Source organism: Haliaeetus albicilla, chromosome 28, assembly GCF_947461875.1.
Source record: "Haliaeetus albicilla chromosome 28, bHalAlb1.1, whole genome shotgun sequence".
Classification (NCBI taxonomy): Eukaryota; Metazoa; Chordata; class Aves; order Accipitriformes; family Accipitridae; genus Haliaeetus; species Haliaeetus albicilla.
Genome location: NC_091510.1, coordinates 14,243,845 through 14,262,533, shown reverse-complemented (window position 1 = coordinate 14,262,533; position 18,689 = coordinate 14,243,845). Strand labels below are relative to the sequence as shown.

The 18,689-nt window shown below is 41.7% G+C and overlaps 1 protein-coding gene across 2 annotated transcripts; it reads right to left on the bottom strand.

Annotated features, from left to right (window-relative positions):
• Positions 1-2,593: 2,593 nt before the first annotated feature.
• Positions 2,594-18,689, bottom strand: TSPAN8 (tetraspanin 8). 2 transcript variants are annotated; one of them, XM_069773372.1, is made up of 8 exons: positions 18,036-18,689; positions 13,143-13,205; positions 10,348-10,476; positions 9,633-9,707; positions 9,440-9,547; positions 7,610-7,759; positions 5,451-5,534; positions 2,594-2,885 (listed from the first exon to the last, which is right to left on the bottom strand). In XM_069773372.1, the coding sequence occupies exons 1-8, from the start codon at positions 18,093-18,095 to the stop codon at positions 2,832-2,834; spliced, it is 723 nt and encodes a 240-aa protein (XP_069629473.1). In that variant the 5' UTR covers positions 18,096-18,689; the 3' UTR covers positions 2,594-2,831. The 2 variants fall into 2 exon arrangements, with proteins under 2 accessions (XP_069629473.1, XP_069629472.1); XM_069773371.1 differs by lacking the exon at positions 18,036-18,689 and having other exon boundaries at positions 13,143-14,419.

The following is an 18,689-nucleotide window of genomic DNA, read 5'->3' as shown; positions in this document are numbered from 1 at the left end:
CATCTAACCTCTTTGGACACCTATTTTAGAATGAGATGGCTCAAATCCTAGATGTGCTTATTTCTCTTCATTGATCATAAGAGGAGTCCAAACAGGTAGCTCAGATATGGCAGAGGGAGTGGACTACATGGTCTTTAAAGGACCCTTCCAACTCAAAACATTCCGTGATTCTATGATACGAATTTCTACTCTGTAGAGTTTTGCATGTGGCCAGGTGAATCCCATCCAGACAGATTTCTCTTTGGTTTATGCTTGCTATTTTGCTGTTTTCATTGAAAAATGGAGAATAATACTTCAGGCGGCTACAGAACATTACAAGTAAATAAGTTTTGCAACATCAAAGGCAATGGGCACGTTTTAGAGGCAAACCCACTTCAGCAGCAAGCTGGTAATATTCTGAATTACTTCATTAAGTCAATCCCATTTAAACAGTCATAGTAGCATATAATCATAGTACTTCAGTTTTATTCCTTAAAGCTTCAGGAAATAAACACAAATTGCCTAAATAAACGGAGGAACTATTCACCTTAGCTCCAGATGAAACTCTTGCATCGAGCAAGGTTCCTTGCTGAAGACAACAACATTTTGCTGTTGATTTTAATGGCACCGCTGTTTTAACAAAAAGTCTAATGTATCATACATCATTATTTTAATGCAAGAAGAAGATATTTTGAGGGCTGTGTCCAAAAGCAGGCTGTAGACAACCAAAATTAAGATGTATTAACACCTTGCTTTTATACATCCGTCTTCCCCAGAGTAGCACACAGGACCAGACTGGTATCCAAGCCAGCGTACATCATGCCAATCTTGTGCCAAGCCTTATGACAAATCCATAGCAGTAATACTCGAGTTTACAGCTGCCTGAAGCGAACTACTTCTGGCAGCAAGGGTGAGCTGTAATTTCCCCTTCATGTCCATCCGCTAGGCATGCACAGCTCTAAGCCCCCTCTCTACGGGAGACCCTCTGGTCCTTTGTTCAAAGAGGAGAACATTCTTTCTCATGCAAAGGAGAAGGAGGAAGAGGAAGATGCAATTCTCTCTATGTCTTGCCCTTCTACTCCCCATTTTCTCTGTAGTGATAATCCAAGAGTCCAGCTATCATCCCATGATCGGGGTGATTCAGGCTCAGCTCCCAGGATTTCAAATCATAGGTAAGATACACGCAGGAAAAAAAAACAGTCTGGGGAAGAGGAGGACCAGAAGCCAGCATTTCTCCTTCCAGTGAGTACGGCTGGATTATGGAGTCATGCTTTTTCTCTGGTCCAACAAAGTTTGAGCTCTTCTGGCACAGTTTCTGAGGTTCAGCGGAGGGAAGGGCAAGTGCCAGAACTGTCTGGTAGCTAGATGACTTTCCTGGGAGACACAGGAATTTCTGAAAGCAGCTCTCACTGCTTGGCCTAATGGTCTGAGTGCTAGGGAAAGGGTGGGGGGCGGGACAGAAACTTTTCCTCTGGATGTGTTTTAAAAGAAAGCAGTTGCTGCAGATGAATTTTACCTGAACCCTCTCCTGTCAGTATAAGGCATGGGCAAAGGCCTCTGCTCAGGGAAAGCTTTTCATGCATTTATAAGCAACAGTTGCGTGGCTCTGTCAGGACGGGAGCAGTCTGAGCGTGCTTTGAGACAGTTGCGGGCACTTGAGGGGTCTTAAAGTTGGAGGGCACGGTACGTGGTTTTCTCTGAAGAGCAGCTGTCTGGAGGTGTTTAAAGTGTTTAAAGTTTAAAGATGAAGCAGGGGGCCCAGCAGGACTGGTGGAAACAGCTAGCCCCTGACGCAAGGCAGTGAGGCCGTCGGCACGCTGTGGGAAAACCTCAGCAGATCCCTACGGGCACCGTTAGGCATCTTCCTACCTTTAAAAAGCAAAAATCGGCTCCCTGATACCGTTTTACTTTCTGTCAGGGAAAGGGCCAGCAGCTCCCCAGGGCCTGGGACCACGCGTGCTCCCCCCCCCCCAGGGTGGCAGAGCAGGACCTGGCAGCCAGGACCCGTCTGAGGGGACGCGGACCCATGGGGCAGGGGGGGGTCTGAGGTGGCGGGGATGCTTTAGCCGGCTGCCAGCCGTGCCTTCCGTCGCCCACCCGGGGCTGGGGAGCCCACCGCTTGCCTTAGCCCCTCCGGGTGAAGGCTCACCCGCCTGACTCCTGTGTGTGTCTCGCCCTCAGATGGGCTTGGATTTCACCCTTGACGCATATTTGCAAAACACTTGCCACGAAATCCAACTCTCGCGTGCAATCTGAGCATCCTTTGGGCCTGAGAGCGACCATCTCATCCGCCGGGAGATAGATTTAAACGTCCCCGAAGGGAAATGCGGCTTTCCTATTTGGAGGAAAGCTAGTTCCCGCGCTTCTCACAAGTAAAACCCTGACCATATATACCATATCGGGTGTCAAACTGACCTGCGACACTCGTAATGAAAACACCCTGCCCCACAAGCCAAGCTGCCTTCCCCGGACCCGTCAGCCACGGCAAGATGGTTTGCAGCTGTTTAGGGTGACTGCTCCGGGTGGTGTAACACCCGTGTGGACACACCGCGTGGTGAACTCGGAATCTCAACATGACTTAAATGCTGTCTTCAGAGAAAATAAACTCCTCGGAAACATAAACAAAGACATTTATTACAAATAAAAATTCACATTCACATCATTAAATCTTATGAAGTATGAGGAGGTCATTTTGCAAATTGTGAAGCATCCGAGTGCACAAGGGCTGCCGTTTTCATCAGAACAGCTGCCTGAGACATGCATATATATATATGAATGTGCCAGGCCAAATATCCTTCTATCTGCAAAGGTTTTGATTTGGCTGGTGACATCGTTCTGACACTTTTACAGTTTCATTTTCTCTGGATCTGGCAGTAGAGGCTCATAGAAAACCCCAAACCGAGAATCTGGAAAACAAAGACATTTCTGGTATTACTTGGCAGTTCTGGAAATCCCAGGATACAACCGATACACAGTGGGAACATTTTGTTTGCAAATGTCTTGGATTTACATGCAGGCTAAATCTGCTATGCAGAAGATCTTTCCCAATGTAATTCTTAAAGAACATGACTCTAGAATACAGCCATTTTAATGAAATCAGTATGTACCACAGGTAAGACTGCAGACATGACAGAAAACTTTCATTTGTTTAAAAGATGGATAGCCTCTGTTGGATGGGGGACCCTGTAACTCTGGGGGTTTAAAATGCAGTTGTTAGCTGCAATGGAGCAGCAAATACTGAGAAGTTCAAGAAATTCAGACAAAAATTCAATCTTTTATTTTCTAAGAAAATTGGAGGAACTTCCTTGATTTCATTGCATATTCTAAGGGTTGTTTCCCTTTGAAATCTCTTTTCTTTTCTACTGTCACTCTTTTTTATGTAAATATATGTGTAAAGGCATACGTGTATATGTATACAGGCATACATCTATACACACTGTTTTGAGTGGCAAATGATCATGCAACAAATATTTTATATTCATTGATAATAGATTTGGGATAGAAAGACTGAGTCGACTAAAGAAGCTGTTGCTTGAAATATAAAATTCAGTAAGGTCACCTTCTGTAGTGGGAATTACTGGGTGAAATTCCACAGCTTGTGACAGACAGCTGGCGAGATCAGAAAGCTTCCTTCTGGATTTAAAATTAAGCAGTCTGTGAAGGTGTTTCACAAAAGTGGAAGGTATCCACTTGACAGTTATGAAGCCATGAACACCAGGATGCTTCATTTATTTAAGGAAGAGACAGCAGAGAACATAGGAACACAGGGGTACAGTCGAGGGGATGGACTCACAGCTGGAATAAGCTGACAGAGCTTCCCTGACATACCATGCTCTCATTTTCACTTGTGCCCAAGTGAACGTGGGCCCTTCTTCTCAGTATCATTTCCACTAATAGGGTGAGCTGAAACCATTAACAGCCCACAAGTGGCGTAATGGAGCAGGCAAAGGGGGGAACGCTACAGAGGAGCACTTTTCCTTGTCCACTGCTTTTTATCTGGGGTTTTCCAGAGCACAGACATGGTTAAGCCTTTGATTTGCAATTACTTGAGAATTCATAATACGTTAGTATCTTTGGAAAGGCTAAATGTTTATCAAGTGTAAATTGCCAGCTGACAATTTGTACCAGCTGAGGCTCATATTGTTTATTCATGTTGTTTTCGAATCCTTTTATGATTGGGAGAGGCAGCCGCCACAGAAAATGCCAACTGGAGAACAGGGAAGAACGATGGCCCATGAACTAAAGGCTACAACTCATGTAACTGCAGTAACTAGAGCAAAGTGACTTGTAACTTACCTTCAGGATATAGATGCAATTTTATACTTCTGTTACATTTTTAAAGGCCTTTTAATATTGGTGTATTTCACCTATTTTTTCCCTCAAAGTCTACATATAGGCGAGAGACCTGACCCTCCACATATAGCACCTTAAATAACATGAAGCCTGTGCCAAATAAGAAGTTACTGGCCTGTCCTCTCCCAGTGCTGCAGCTGCGTAACTCTTCCCCGCTTACTATTATTTTCCTGGAAATGTATTTTTGAGTTGGGGCTTTTGCCCACTCTTCTACCACGAGGAGCAATCCTCTGCCAATGATGTTAAGAAGTTTTCACTTGGAATAACAGACTGAACTCTGCACAGCAATCTTCATCATTTCTGCTTTTCCCTCAAACATCCACTGGCAGGGGGTGGGGGAGGAGAGAAACCACAGAGGAATAGTGAAAAGAAAGAAAATGACCGAAGAAAGCAACATGATGAAATCCCCTGTTTCTTTGTCATTTTCTCCTAATCAAAACCTATCATTCGTCAAGTAGCTGACTGGGTAGCCTCACTGTTTTTCCTCCTCTCTTCGGGAAAATTTTGCATGTTATTCTTCAGTGTATGATGAAGCAATTAAAATAAAGAGCTCACATACTCTGCTTTTTTTACACACAGGAATATATGGAGCAGCACAGGTGTGCACTCAGGCACATTCACGCACCATCTTGACAGCTAAATTGTGCCTCAGAATAATAATTTTGTACCATAATTTCTCCGTGATAAGAATATGCAGTTTAGGGGCTAAGTTTTCTTATGAGATTACTCTTTCCTCAAGCAAAGAAGGGAAAGAGGAGGAAAAGACTGGCTTTTCTGCCTCCTGCCTTCCTGGGGCTGGGTATCCGCACGCCCCCCTGTCCACGGGGCTCACTGTCAAGGCACAGCCTGGCCCCAGGACTGTCAAATCTTTGCAGAAAAAGTCCCATGTGATACACTTATACAGGCAGCAGGGTGGTCTGATCCCACCTCAAGTTCACAGCTCGGCAGCCGCATACTGTTTATATGAAATAACAGTAAGATTATAGCTAAGGTGAGAGGTGGTTTTCCCTTGTCTATTAATTGAGCAAGCCAGGTGTTCTAATCCCATTCCCAGTGTATTTCTAAGTAGAACACATTGCTTGTCAGCTACTAAATATTTTAATGGTGTATACTGGTACCTCAATAACGGCCAGTCCAAAGGCGATACCCATAATTATGAGCAGATGGTCTTTAAGGTATTTGACAATCACCTCTCCACAAGGCTGAAAAATAATAAAAAAAATGATTAATTATATGTAAGCATTATTATCCTAAGGTTATTAGGAATGCATCCTCTAAAATAACTTCTCTCGCTCTTTCTCTTTCTCTCTGTGTTAAAGAAAGACTGTTTGAATTTACTCTGGCTTGTTGCTAACAAACACAATGAACACAGCTATACATACCTTGTGCTCTGAGAAAGATATCTAGTCTTTGCCTTCCCAAATACGAAGATGAATTTAGTAGCCGACCATAAAAGGGTACAATTTTAAACAAAGATATATGGCTGTAATGCCTTATGTTTGTATGATTTTCAGTTGACAAGAAAAGAAGCTTTTATTCTTATTCAAAAGAAGCTTATTCACTTGATAATCATTTGCTGCTAGGAAAGAACCAATGGAGCAATGACCAGATCTGAAAGAGAACTTCAGTTTCCCGCTAACCTGATCTTGGATTTGAAACTTCAAAGCTTATTATTAGAATTGGGCTCAACTAAAAATATTTGCATATAAAACCTAGCTTAAAAATTAATTTTGACAAATGTTTGGTGGTCTTGGGCTGGGGCTGGGAGGAAGAGAGTGATCATATCTGAAGTTCGATGCAGAGCTACTCTCCTTTTTAATAAATGCATACATCTGTTCTTATAATGACTACATCTTCTCCAGGCATTGACAATACTCCTTTTGCAAACTGTAGGGAAAGCCAAGTACGGCTTAAATCCATCAAAACTACAGACTGTTCCAACAGTACAACTGCCTTCCCCCCAAATATAGTTATATGCTTTCACCATATTTCCTCCCTCACAATAAACACATGGGTCTTCTCCTTCTAGTCCTTCTAAAAAAACTCTCATTTAGGCTGACTCAGAACTGCACTGAATTTCAAATCTTTTTGCCTGGATCACAAGAGTTGAATGTCTTTACTAGCATCTAACACCACCATGAAATCCGTGTGTTCATGTGAGCGATATCTTGCACCTGCAGTAATTTCACTGATGGCTTCTCATGTGTCCTTTGAGGGTTTGCCTGAGGCCAAAAAGACATTAAAATGTAGCCAAAACAGCCTCTTTGTATACATCTTATTTCCAGATTGGGTTCTGGCATCCTCTACTTAACCAGACTGTTCCCTTGCTTTAAAACAGTATTTGCTTCTGTGGGACTACACAGGGAGGAAATTAGTGTTCGGGCAGGACCTGGCTAAGGAGCTGTGCATTTAGAAAAGTATACAAGCAGAATGGACATTTGCTAAAATCTGCTTTGTGCTAGGTGCACATTGGCAAACTTTGTACCAACAGCATTCTAAAAATGAAGCTATTTTGTGCTAGTATGCATGGAGTCCAAATTTCCATATAAGGAGACAGACAAATCTTGAAATTAATTAATTGAGATCTCTGCTGCCCACCTACCAATTTCTGAGTATGCTTTCTTATTGCCTGTCCCCAGACATTTTTGCCTTATTATTATATTAACTGCCACAAGCTTTTCAAAAGGCTGTAGTTGTAGGAAATTACACTTCGAGTATGCTGCCATGAAGCCTACAATATGTAAGGTTTCCTTCCAGCAGATCCTGCAAAATGAGTGTGGGGTTTTTTATTAAAGGACTATAAAACCCCAAAGGTCTTGCATTTAATGTGTTTGGTTTTCAATATCCCTTAGCCATTTGAAAGCCTCTGAGTCAACGTGTCTACCACCAAAATGAGCCTGGATGGGAACATAACCTTCTGAGGGAGGAGTGAGAGCCAAAGGGTAGCTGACGTGCTGCCCTGACCCCGAGGCATACCCTGACCCCAAAGCCATAATAGTTTTCACCCATAGTAACCATGCAGACTGCCGAGGTCCTAAGGGTACTACACTGCACAGCTAAAATAGAGGCATCCCAGGAAGAGGCAGCAGCAGCGTATTTCATGTATGCACAGTAATTTCATCCCAGATTGCACAGGGGCAATACTGGCTAATGAAGTGAAGGCAAAACTTTGCCTTTTTGGAAAGATACAGAACTTCTGACTGTGCCAGTCACCAAAGACAACCGTGGGTTAAAACCTCTTTTTGGAAAGACGGGTGGAACATTGTGTTTTTCTTACCGTTTTATAAACGTATCTGCCTTGAAAGCTGGTGCAGAGGTCTTTTGGTCGGTCCTTTAGTTCACATGCACAGACTTTAATGCCACCAAAAGCAGTATTAAAATTTTTTCCCCAGTCTGCAGGTCCATTCAGCAAACCACAGCACTCATTCTGCAAGAAAGGAAGAAATGGGGACATGAGGAAAAAAGTGGTGATTTGCACTTCGAGGGGAGTAAGCAAGGGAGCTGAGAGAAACAATGGAGGAGAAATTTCCGTTCATCTTTTCCCATGTGGAAGTTGTCGCAAATTTGTATGTCTCAAACAACCTTTACATTTCCATACCAGTTATAAGAATTTAAGCGCACAATTTAAAAAAAAAAAAAAAAGGAAAAAAGACCAGATTTTCAGTATACAGGACTCAAAAAACATTAATATACTATAAAAGTGCTAATTGTCGGTGCCAGAATGGAACTGCAACATGGAGCAATGCTGGGTATAGTATTTTTTGAAAATCAAGTCTTCTTCCTGCAAGTTATACTTGCAGAAGGTAAGTAAAAGCTCCAGTAACATCCACATTTCACATCTTGAAAAGCCAGGCTGAAAACGTAAAATTCAGGCATGTAAAACTCTGAAATATAGAAAAATAACCACCTTGAATGATGGTTAGCCCTTTAAATTAGAAATGAACTGAGGAGGCCAGGGCTCCATTTGGGGTTTGTGAAACCTAAACCAGGTGCAGTTTCACTTCATGTTCCACTTTATTCAAGCCACTAAAGCTCAGGGGTGCAGACTTGGGTTTGAGGTCCTCCCTGTTTTAAAAAGCAGCTGGAAATGTTCACATAATTTTGTATAAAAGCAAAGGCCGTGGGACATAATAAAGCAATGCTGGTCTATTTAAAAATTAATACAGTAATTATGGGATTTTTCATTTTGCTCACCCCTCAATCATCTCTCCAGGGAGCTGCTTATTATATCAGAAGAAATAAGCTGGCTCAGAAGCAGAGGACAGGGCTGGAGGTAGAATGGGGAAGGAGAAGTGGAAGTATATATATAAGCCACCCAAATATAGTTCCTTGCTTCCTTTTCTTTCACGCCAGCAGCCCTTAAAAATATAGGAATTCTTTAAGCCTACCCATCAAAGTCATCACGTGTTAGGGCCTAAAAAAAACCCAAACCAGCAGGCACCCACAGGTACTAGTGGGAGGGGCAGGGGTCTACAGCATCAATGATATCAGTGAGATTCAAGGGCATTCTCTGGGTGATACCCAGGAGCAAGCTGGCACCAAGCGTCCACCTTCGGGGGTCCTGCAGGTGGGAGAAGCCAGGACAGGTATAAGCACAGTCAAAACAAACCTCCCTTTTATCATATTTTCTTCCCCCTTCTTACATAGTAAAGTATGGCATTTAATGTCGCCATAGGAATAGGCTATTGCAAATGAAATACACTCCTGAAGTGCCTAATCTTGCCTTAGGAGTACTGGAGAGTTCTTAGCTGGGACAGAGTGAAGGGGCAATGTCCCTTCGGAAGGGAAAGCTGTAACAAAGGAGCAGGCAGCCTTCTCATGAAAGAGCTTAGCTAACTGTCAGTCTCACTTGCGTGTTCTGTGTCCTTGCTCCATTGCTCTTATGAACACTATTGCACAAAGAAATGACCGCAAAAAGACCAGGTCATATCGAGAGAGCAGAAGCCCCTTGTTTAGTGGTTTAATCTGCATTTAAGTCAGACACTTCCCCATCCCCGTGGAATAAAATTCAAATCTATGACAGAGTAAGCCATAAAATGAAGCACAGACAAATGCTAGAGATGGAACAGACAACAACAACCCCTATCCTTTGTTACATTTTAATTACCATTCTCTCAAACTTCTGGAAATTCTCTTGAAACACTTTAGATTCTTCTGTAGAGCTTTGCAATGAATTCACACTTGCCAGGAGAGTCTTGTTAAGGGATGCTTCAATCTGCAAGTCCAAATATTTTATTAGTTTTCAAGGTAGAAACAAAACTCTCGGAAGACATCAATGAAAATGCAGAATAATACTGTACCTGAGATCTGTACACTGCTCCTAAAATACCTCCTGTGACTTGAAGGATCAGGATCAGAAGCAGTCCGATAAAAAACTAGGAAGAAAACAGAAGAGGGAGAAAACTATAGTACTTTTGACCAAGACAATATGATTTCTTCTAAGTGAATGTCAAGCTTTCATGTGCTTGAAAAACCATGTAGGTAGAATGAACTGAAGTTCCAGTCAGAGCCGCTCCAGTTATTCCTTGTCCGGCGATGAGAAAAGGGGGTGCTCGAGACAGAGTGTGCTCAGCTGGTGAACAAAACAAGGTGCATACCGGAGTAGTGCCACGATGGGCAACGTGTAGGTGAGAGGTGTTGGGCAGGAGGACAGGGAGGACATTCTAGGAGGACCAGCAAAGGGAGCAACTGGGAATTTATGAAATTAAATGGGATAGGTAGGGAGGGAGGACTGGTGGAGGGAACTTTGGTGATGGTTGGATGGAAAAAAAGCTCGTGACGTGCTCGGGGCTCTGTGGACCCTGTCTCTCTGTTGATGAGACCACCCATCATTTTTTCTGCACTAGAATTCATAAGGGGCTCAAGCACAAGGTAAGCAATGAAAACACATGATCATAATCAAGCATCTGGTTAAAAAAACAGACCCCCATCTGCATTTGATGCTACTTGCAAGGACCTTATCCATCAAACGTAGCTGTGGCCTGTTAGAGGTAGCCAAATATTTTTCTTTCCTACCAACAGCAGCATGCACCGGCTCTCCTTTATGGCACCACAGCACCCCAGAAACCCGAGGACCATAATGATGGAGCCCACGGCTATCAGCAGATCGACCCCTGCAAACAGGCTGCTGTCTATATCCAACTCCTGAAAAGAGAGGGGAAAAAAATCTTTCAGCTACAAGAAGCTCCTCCTAAGAACATCTATATCCCCTCAAACAAGAGAATTACTTCATAACTCAAAAATATACTGATTAGCAACCATGGAGAAATTCTGACCCATAAATAAACAAACCTCTAATGCCCCCTTCTTAAACATTTTGTTGGGGAGCTCAGTGGAACCTGGCTTTTCACAGTCTTTGTCTCTGCACAAGATGAAAGTCAATTTTACGGAGTAAATAAAGATCTCTTGTCTTTAAAGTGCCTTTCAGTTAGTTTTCAGTCGATGAATCTTTGCTTTTTACTGGAAGTAGCAAAATTGATTATCTCAAAATGTCTCCTACATTAACCAAATGTTAAAGAAACAAAACCTCTGTTTGTCATTAGAAGGCCAGGAACATACTCTGTGGCTGTTCCTGAGAGAACACTTCTCAGAGCAATGCTGGATATACTAAAGAAATAGTTAGACATATTTTCCAAAGCAGCTTGCTTTTTTTTAGGCATGATCTCTAATATTGCCCTCAGAGATGAGGACTGTATTTTGATGTGTGGGACATTCAACTAAACAATTCATATACCTCAATATTATTAAATATAAAATTATTCAGTTCCCACAGGACTGACTAAGGCCAAAGGCCAAAATAGAGAAAAATGTTCAAAGAATATTTTCCAGTGTGGCTGGTGCCAAGATTAGCAAAAATGTCTGGAAGTTGTCACATTTATCTTCTGATGGAAATTGCAAAGGTATATAGACAAGTATAATTTGAAGAATGTGTTGTTCTTTCCCCTTCCAAGTTGGACTGAACCTCCTGTTATTTATTCTTAGAAAGCTCTATTCATCTACAGCCAAATCCTTACAGTCTGTTCAATTATTACTCAGGCAAAATATACATTGGTTTTGAATGGGAACTTTGCCTGCCTAGAGGCAAAAATGTGAGAAAATGCTTTCAGTTTTGGTCCCTACTCTTAATTCACAGTTTTGGGGGAGTACTCAGTGTCACTTCAGGAAACCAATTTGGGACACACTTTTCTGAATAGGAAATCTTGCAAAAAATAAGAAAGGATAATAGTGGTTATGATTTTCCAAGCTCCGTTGTACCACCTGAGCCATCACACAGCAGATGCTCAACTAGCAAGTATGGCAATTTTAGCTTCTTGTAAAATGTTGGTTGAGGAGTGAAAGTTGTCATTCTTTCTCTTCCACAGCAGAGAACGGCAGAGCTCTCCACCATGATGTAATTTACCCCATGGCACAACGTCGTCATGAACTGAGTTCTGTTGCATCCATCCTCTGCCAGACATGAGACATCTGGGACTGGCTACAGGCAACAGTGTCATCAGCCAAATGGCAGGAAAGCTATCATCTTTTCTCCACCAACTTTTCATTCCCAGGTGGGAAATACTGACTTAAAAATTATTGTTATTGATGGACAGACTTCAGCAGAGCAGCAGAGGAGTGATCTGAAGCTTTGCAACTTAATCTATACCAAAGGCTCAGTCTGAAAGCTGAAAAAACTACTTCTGTGTCATACCTGGCCATTTTTTCACTTCCATCGCCAGAAAGCCTTTTTGGAAATAGAAGTATGCGAATTAAATTTTCAAATTCATTTACATTTCCGTGACCCAAACTCACAAGAAGAAATACACTGCTTAAACCTTAGAGTCAGATTGTTCTTCCTGTTAGTATAACAAAGCACCAACATACAAAGATTGCACGGTGCCTTTCAGAGAAGCATCTACAAGCTGTGAAATCAGCTTCACTCAAGGGTGACTGAAAGCATGCTGCGAGTCAGAGACCAGTGCCACTGGGAGCACGCTTGGCAAAAGGTTGGCACGGCCCACGGGGCCAAAGGGCCTTTGCACCAACAGGTCCAGCCTCTGCTGCATGTCTGCAAGACCAAGGGTTCCTCAACATTCTATTCCCCCTAGCTTTGCAGGAACAGAAAGGTATAAAGTCTGAAATAATTTAATAACCCAAATAAAATCCGGGAAGGGAACTCAAGGACTTTCTTCCCCGCTCCAGGAGGGCTGTTAGGACATTTTAATCCTAAAAGTAAAGATTTTGGGGTCTCTAAAACTCTTTCTATATAAATATGAGGGGGAAAGGATAAGGTGTTTTTAAGGAGCCACTGAAAATAGAAAGGAAAAAATCCCTGCTCCCTTTCAAAGTGGCAGTTACTGGGGAAATAAAAATTGTGTTATTGCAGATAGTGAGAAAGGTAAAAATATTCCCTACAAACATATGGAATTAACTGTAGGAATATATATGACTATACTATTCTAATAGGGAAAGACATCGAAAAGTCTAGGAGCCACATGGCCCCTCATTATTCTAACACTGAAATCAATAACAAAAGCATCATTCGTTTTCATTAGAGGAGAGAGAGAGACATGTTGCCCAACGGAAATCAGTGTGCATCTGCAAGAACCTACATTAATAACACTAGAAGACACTTCTTGTAGTCACATGTCTGTGCTTACGTCAATCATTTTATCTGACTACCTGCACCATCTTGTTTAATCTTAAACATCATAAAATGCATTAATCTTTACCAACAAAAACATAACAAATTTGTGGAAATGAAAATGGGAGATGAAAGTATATGCAGTAGCTTCCACATTTTACATGGTTCTGGTATGACTGCATACATTTACCTGCTGAACATCTTTGCTAACACGTATCCATACAGAGACTCCCAATATAACGGAGCCACACACCTGCAGGAGAAAATAAAGAACATTTAGGAAGATCAGAAATTTTAGATTAACGTTCAGCATCCAAATTGCACCAGATGCTGGCCAAAATTCTGAAATCATTTGTTTGGCAAAGTGAAAGAAACATGAATTGCTGGAGCATAGAATATTGATTCATATCCAGGAAACTTCATAAGGGTAGTTAAATCTTCAGTTATGCACCAGATCCCTGATGTTTCTACCTCAGAGGACTCTGCATTTCCTTGATGATTTATACATGTGGTTGGGAAGCACACAGAAATTCTGTCAGATGAGGGAGGAATATAAATTGCTATTGTATGTATATAACATGGCTGTAAAGCACATTGTTTCTTGTATAATGGAAACACATGAGATTTGATAAGGGATGTTTGTATAAATGTTGTTTCTAGAAATATTCAGGACACACATCCAGAGACATATTCTTTATGGTAAAACTCTCAGGAAAAGTTCTAAATAAAGTCTTTCTGCTGTTTCTATTGCAACAGTATCTGGCCATCTCCAATCTTTAGAATATTGCTTCTATAAAATGCCTATAGTTATTCTTTCCATTACATTTTTACAGGAAACAATCATACTCAGCCATGTACATGTGAAAGTTAGACTGGGGTGACTTGCTTTAAGGTGTTGAAGTCAGGGCAGATGAATCTCAGGTCCAGACACATTCCTTAATCACTAGTTGGGCTCCTGTTTCGTTGATCGTTGAGGTACCATTCCACCATGCATCAGTCACTCTATTCCTAACCTTGTCCATGATGATTCTTACACAGAATTTCTCTTTATTAAGTGTTGGAGACAGGTAATTAAGAGACTAATCAGGTGTAAGGATTGAGGACTGAGACGACTGGTAGGAAAGAGTGATCACTGAGGGCCAGAGACTAGTCAGATTTAGAATTGTCTTCCTGTATGTCATTAATACTGAAGTCATAAATGGCCCTGAAATGTTGTTATGAGCTTCCCATGAAGACTGGGACTATTCCTAACTGTTTAAAATTAAGAGAGATATTTTTTATATGTTTTAGATAATTTTTCTTAAAAAATACTTTCCCTGCAAAAGGTTTCATATAATATTCAGCATCAAAGACCATAACGACTTTAGCAGATTATTTAATATGGAACAGAGCCAGCACTCGGACATGAGTACCACACATTTTCCTGCTCTAAGTAAAGTTCCTATAAGTACATTTGAAACATGAAAAGGAAAGTTGTACAATTGATGACAGCTATATCATGTTATCAAATTTAACTAGAACTCCCCACTGAAACCTTCTGAATCCCACCGAATCTGTCTAGAAACTGCTGGTATCATATGACTCTATATTTGGGTCTTGTTCAGCAGCACTATGTGAGCCATGTGGCTATGCACCAGACAACATGGGCTTGCTAATGTGAAAATTTCCACTGAAGTAACTATTGCTACAAATCCAAACAGAATTTGGCCCACTGCCTTATTTGTTACATAGGACCTCCCACAAAAATACAGCACAGTAGTAGAAGTAAATAAAGCTGAATGTACAGGAGCTTACCACTCAGATGGGAATGCTACAATATTTATTTCCTCCACTCAAAAAAGAAACATCATTTATAAATCAAAATTTTTAGTAAAGTGTATATGTTTTAATTGTAAAAATAGAGTTGGTTTAGGCTGATAAGAAATGCTCTGTTTCAGTAAAATCTTAATGTTTTGTTTCTGTTTATGCTCGTAATATACAAAATGTACAAGAACATGCAAAGAAAGTTTTGAAATAACAAATCAAAATGGTCTGTTCCCAAAGAGTCAAAGTCAAACATTTCAAGTTTGCTGGAAGACTCAATCCTAATTATTAAGTTTCCTTGAAATAAAGCTTTGATGAAAGAAACTTTCATTTCAGAAAATTTTCAGTTTTAATGAACCAGTATTTTCCAATGGAATAAAAAGAGCTTTGAAAAGATCCTCACCCATTTTCCCCAAACTGGGTGGCTATCATAGTTTTGCCTCAACCCTTGACCAAGAAGCACTGACGTCATCACAGTCTCATAAACTGACCAGGAACAGGACTGTTGTCCCTCAAATTCAATTGGTTCTTCTCTTCTCAAGCCCTTCAGTCTTGGTGTGATGAAGAAATACATCCTAGTTAAATTAGTATCACCTCAGATGAGCCTGCCCTGACTCTGGACCAGCAGTACATCAAGACTCTGCACTTCCCAGACATGGGAAAACCAATCCTATGGGGAATTCCCTCCACTGGCACACACTTTTTAAGCAACCAGTTTAAGGGTATGAGGAGGAGCATTCTACAAGTTTGCTCCTGTTCAGGAAAACATTTGACTGGAATACTTCCTTGAGATGCCTGAAATTAGGAGTGCTAGGAAGGTCCTACAGACAATGCGGTCTATGGCTCAGCATACCTGCTAAGTTTGCCTTGCTACTTTCAGGGATCGAGATGTTCAGAGGTAAGGTATGGGGAAGTGGCCACTTTGGTTGTAGATGGGACTGCAAGTCCGGTATCAACAACCGATCAAAGATTGCTCTGTCACTCATCAGGTTGCCTCAAACTAGGATCAGACATCAATATTTAGCAGAAAAAAAATGGTAGTTCTACTATTTTGCATGATGTGGAGTAGCAGAAGCTGACAGAATGAGGGCAGCAGCTGAGACTGGATATCCTGCAAGCTCTGAAGAAGGGAAAGAGGAAAAATCTGACCTATGTGTCAGGTTTAATGCACAAAACTGACTTAACTTAAGGACTATTAAAAGCTCCATATATGCACCCAGCTCCAAAGCACAGCTCTTCAACAGCCTATGCTCAGCTTTCTTTCACCAGGAGGCAACACTGCAGGGACACGCTGGAGCCCAGCATGAGGCTCACAGGGCTGTAGATTCCCAGAGGGCACATGACATGTACTGCAGCCAGAGCCACTTTGCAGAGCTAGCTTAGACTATTCCAGGGCTTGCTTACTTAGTGCTATGCTGTAAGAGCTGCTTAGAAAAAGGCATCAGAAGGCTGGAAAGTCCACTCCCACGTCCGCTAAGAAGGGACACTCCCAGAGAGACTGCAAAGGGCTTAAAATGAAAGGATGGCAAGTAAATATGCAGCCGTTGCTCTTACCTAATCAAGGTTAAAGTCACCTTCATTTCCCACTATCAGTTTAATTTTCCACTTTCCAATTGCCTTGTGCACCAGGGAGAGCAGCTGTGGGACCAGTGGCTGTAAAGACGTCACTGTTCCCTGTACTTTGCTGCAGCAATTTAATGATTTCCAGGACTTAGACACAGGAATGTGAATCAAAGAATTCAGCTTCATTGTACTCTGTCGGTCCTTATTCCTGTTTGCATCACGTCTGTTCTTCTCTATCTTGGTAGTGCTAAACACCTTCCTTTAAAATAAGTAACTATAGCTGCATTCCTGTCCTCCTCTGTCCCATTCAGGCAGTCACATGCACAGCAAATGCTCTCAGCATATTCTTCCCCAGAATAGAGTACAGATTTTCCTACCTTTGGCGTAAAGATAGGTTTGGGAAGTTTGTTCCATGCCTGATTGCTTCCTGAGCTTTCAAGACTCTCCCAGGATCGCATCCTGTGTTTTTTCCTAGGAAACCCATGCCGTCACTGGAGGCTTAGGCACGGGGCATTATTCACATGTTTGTTCCAGAAGTAGTTTGGAGCTTTTCTAATGCTAGGCTGAGACATTTGCCTATGTTTTAGCTTACAGTAAATACAGATGAATGTGAACAGGAAAAACTTCCTGAGGGGCAGGAATTTCGAGTCAAAAACTTATGGACTCTTTTAAGTACCGTTGCAGAAAAACTTCAACACAGATGTCAGATATCTTCAATCTGCCTTGATGGAGGTGGAGGAAGAAGAGGGGGGAGGCAGTCCAAACCATCTCTGGCCTGTTAGGAATTTCTTTGTGAGGTTCAGAAGCGATCAAAGAATTTTGCTAATTCTTGTCATTTTGGCTAGCCACAAATTTTCCAAGGCTACTGTTTGTGGTCCCTTTTGAATGGTATCACCTTTTCACTTGAAAAAAATCCCTTGAGGCAAAGCCCATATTGTGGCTAGTAGTTCCGCTTCTGGTTTCAGTGAACCTCTGGTGAACCTGACAAATCTCTGTCGGGAAAGCTGACAGTGAGGTTGAACCATGCGAGAAATGTTCTTTAACTCAAACCTTTCCAGAGCTTCCAGGACCTGAAATTCTTGCAAACCAGCTGAGGTATGATAAATGGACAAATATGGTTCAAACGACACCCAGAAACCTCCCTGCCATCCTGTGCTGTATCTGCCTTGGTACAGCTATTGGCAGTACTGCCAGCCCATACCATCTTACAAACATTTACTGTCTACCATCAGAAACTAATTATGACACTGAACATAAAGCAAAGAACCACAAAGAAGGATATGAAAACCATTTAACAATTAGGAGGCTAAAAATACAAGTGAATTTTCTGTATCTCCTGTTGCAACTACATTTTCAGGATTATGCCATTTGGAGGCAAGCAGCAGACAATAAAAGCAAGAGAACAATGCATTGTAAGTGGAGAGCCTGTTATCTTCTGACTGAAGCAAGTGATGTCCCTTGACATGAGGGGCACGATATAGGCAGGGAGACAGACTCATGGCTGGTCCACTTTTGAATGTGGAAGGAAAGCTATTCTGAAGGAAAAAGACAAAGGGAAGGGCAAAAGTTAAACATATTCTCCCCTCCCTGATTTAGAACTGTACTCTGGTTCCACTTATACTCTATTTTCTTTACAATTCCTTCAACTACAGCATTCAGATAATGTTGAACACATTTCATGCATCACTAATAACAATTTAAACACCAACTTACTTACCCAAAATAAGAAGTTGAAGACGAACATGGAGTACTTCATGCAGCTGCTTACACCCGCCATTTTCAACAAGCTGAGACAAAAACGAGCACTGCAGAAGAAGCTTCCTAAGAGTTTGACCTCAATAAAAAACTTGTTCCTGCGTCTTCAGAAAACCTCTCAAATCACGTCAAATACGCCGTGCTCTGCTACTGAAAGCAAAAATTGTGACCAAGGCATCAACAATTATTTAAATAGTTCCTGTACAAAGGGTAAATATTAACCAGAGCATTGGGGAAGCACTACCAGGTGTTATCACTGAGTCTCCAGACCCTTATTGCATCTTTGTGGTTTGTACTTTTCTATTGTCATGTCAGTCCTGTCCTACACCTCGAAAGTAAATAGATAATGCAGCAGAAGTCATAGTTTCAAGAGAAAGGGAGGTGAGCATAAAAAAATTTCACAGACCTGCTTTCAAGAGGTGCAAATGATTGCATTTCTTAATGCTTTTAAGTCACAGGGTTTACTCTTTCATTACCCACTGGTCATTGCCAACATTCATTTGGTCGTGTTCACCCTCCCACCCCAGATGTTCAACTGGCATGAAGGGCTGGGTCTGTGTTATCCCGGCAGAGGAGGGGTAAGGAACGTGCCACCATTTTCTCCCTCTCGGTGTCT

What these genes read in the sequence shown, in the direction of transcription:
- TSPAN8 (XM_069773371.1), bottom strand. Translation starts at nt 13,304, where the DNA reads ATGATTTCAGAATTTTGGCCAGCATCTGGTGCAATTTGGATGCTGAAC. An exon ending in TCCAGAAGTTTGAGAGAATG is followed by an intron (nt 7,760 to 9,439) that starts GTAATTAAAATG and finishes CCTTTCTTGCAG; the next exon opens with AATGAGTGCTGTGGTTTGCT. An exon ending in TTGGACTGGCCGTTATTGAG is followed by an intron (nt 2,886 to 5,450) that starts GTACCAGTATAC and finishes TTTGTTTTCCAG; the next exon opens with ATTCTCGGTTTGGGGTTTTC.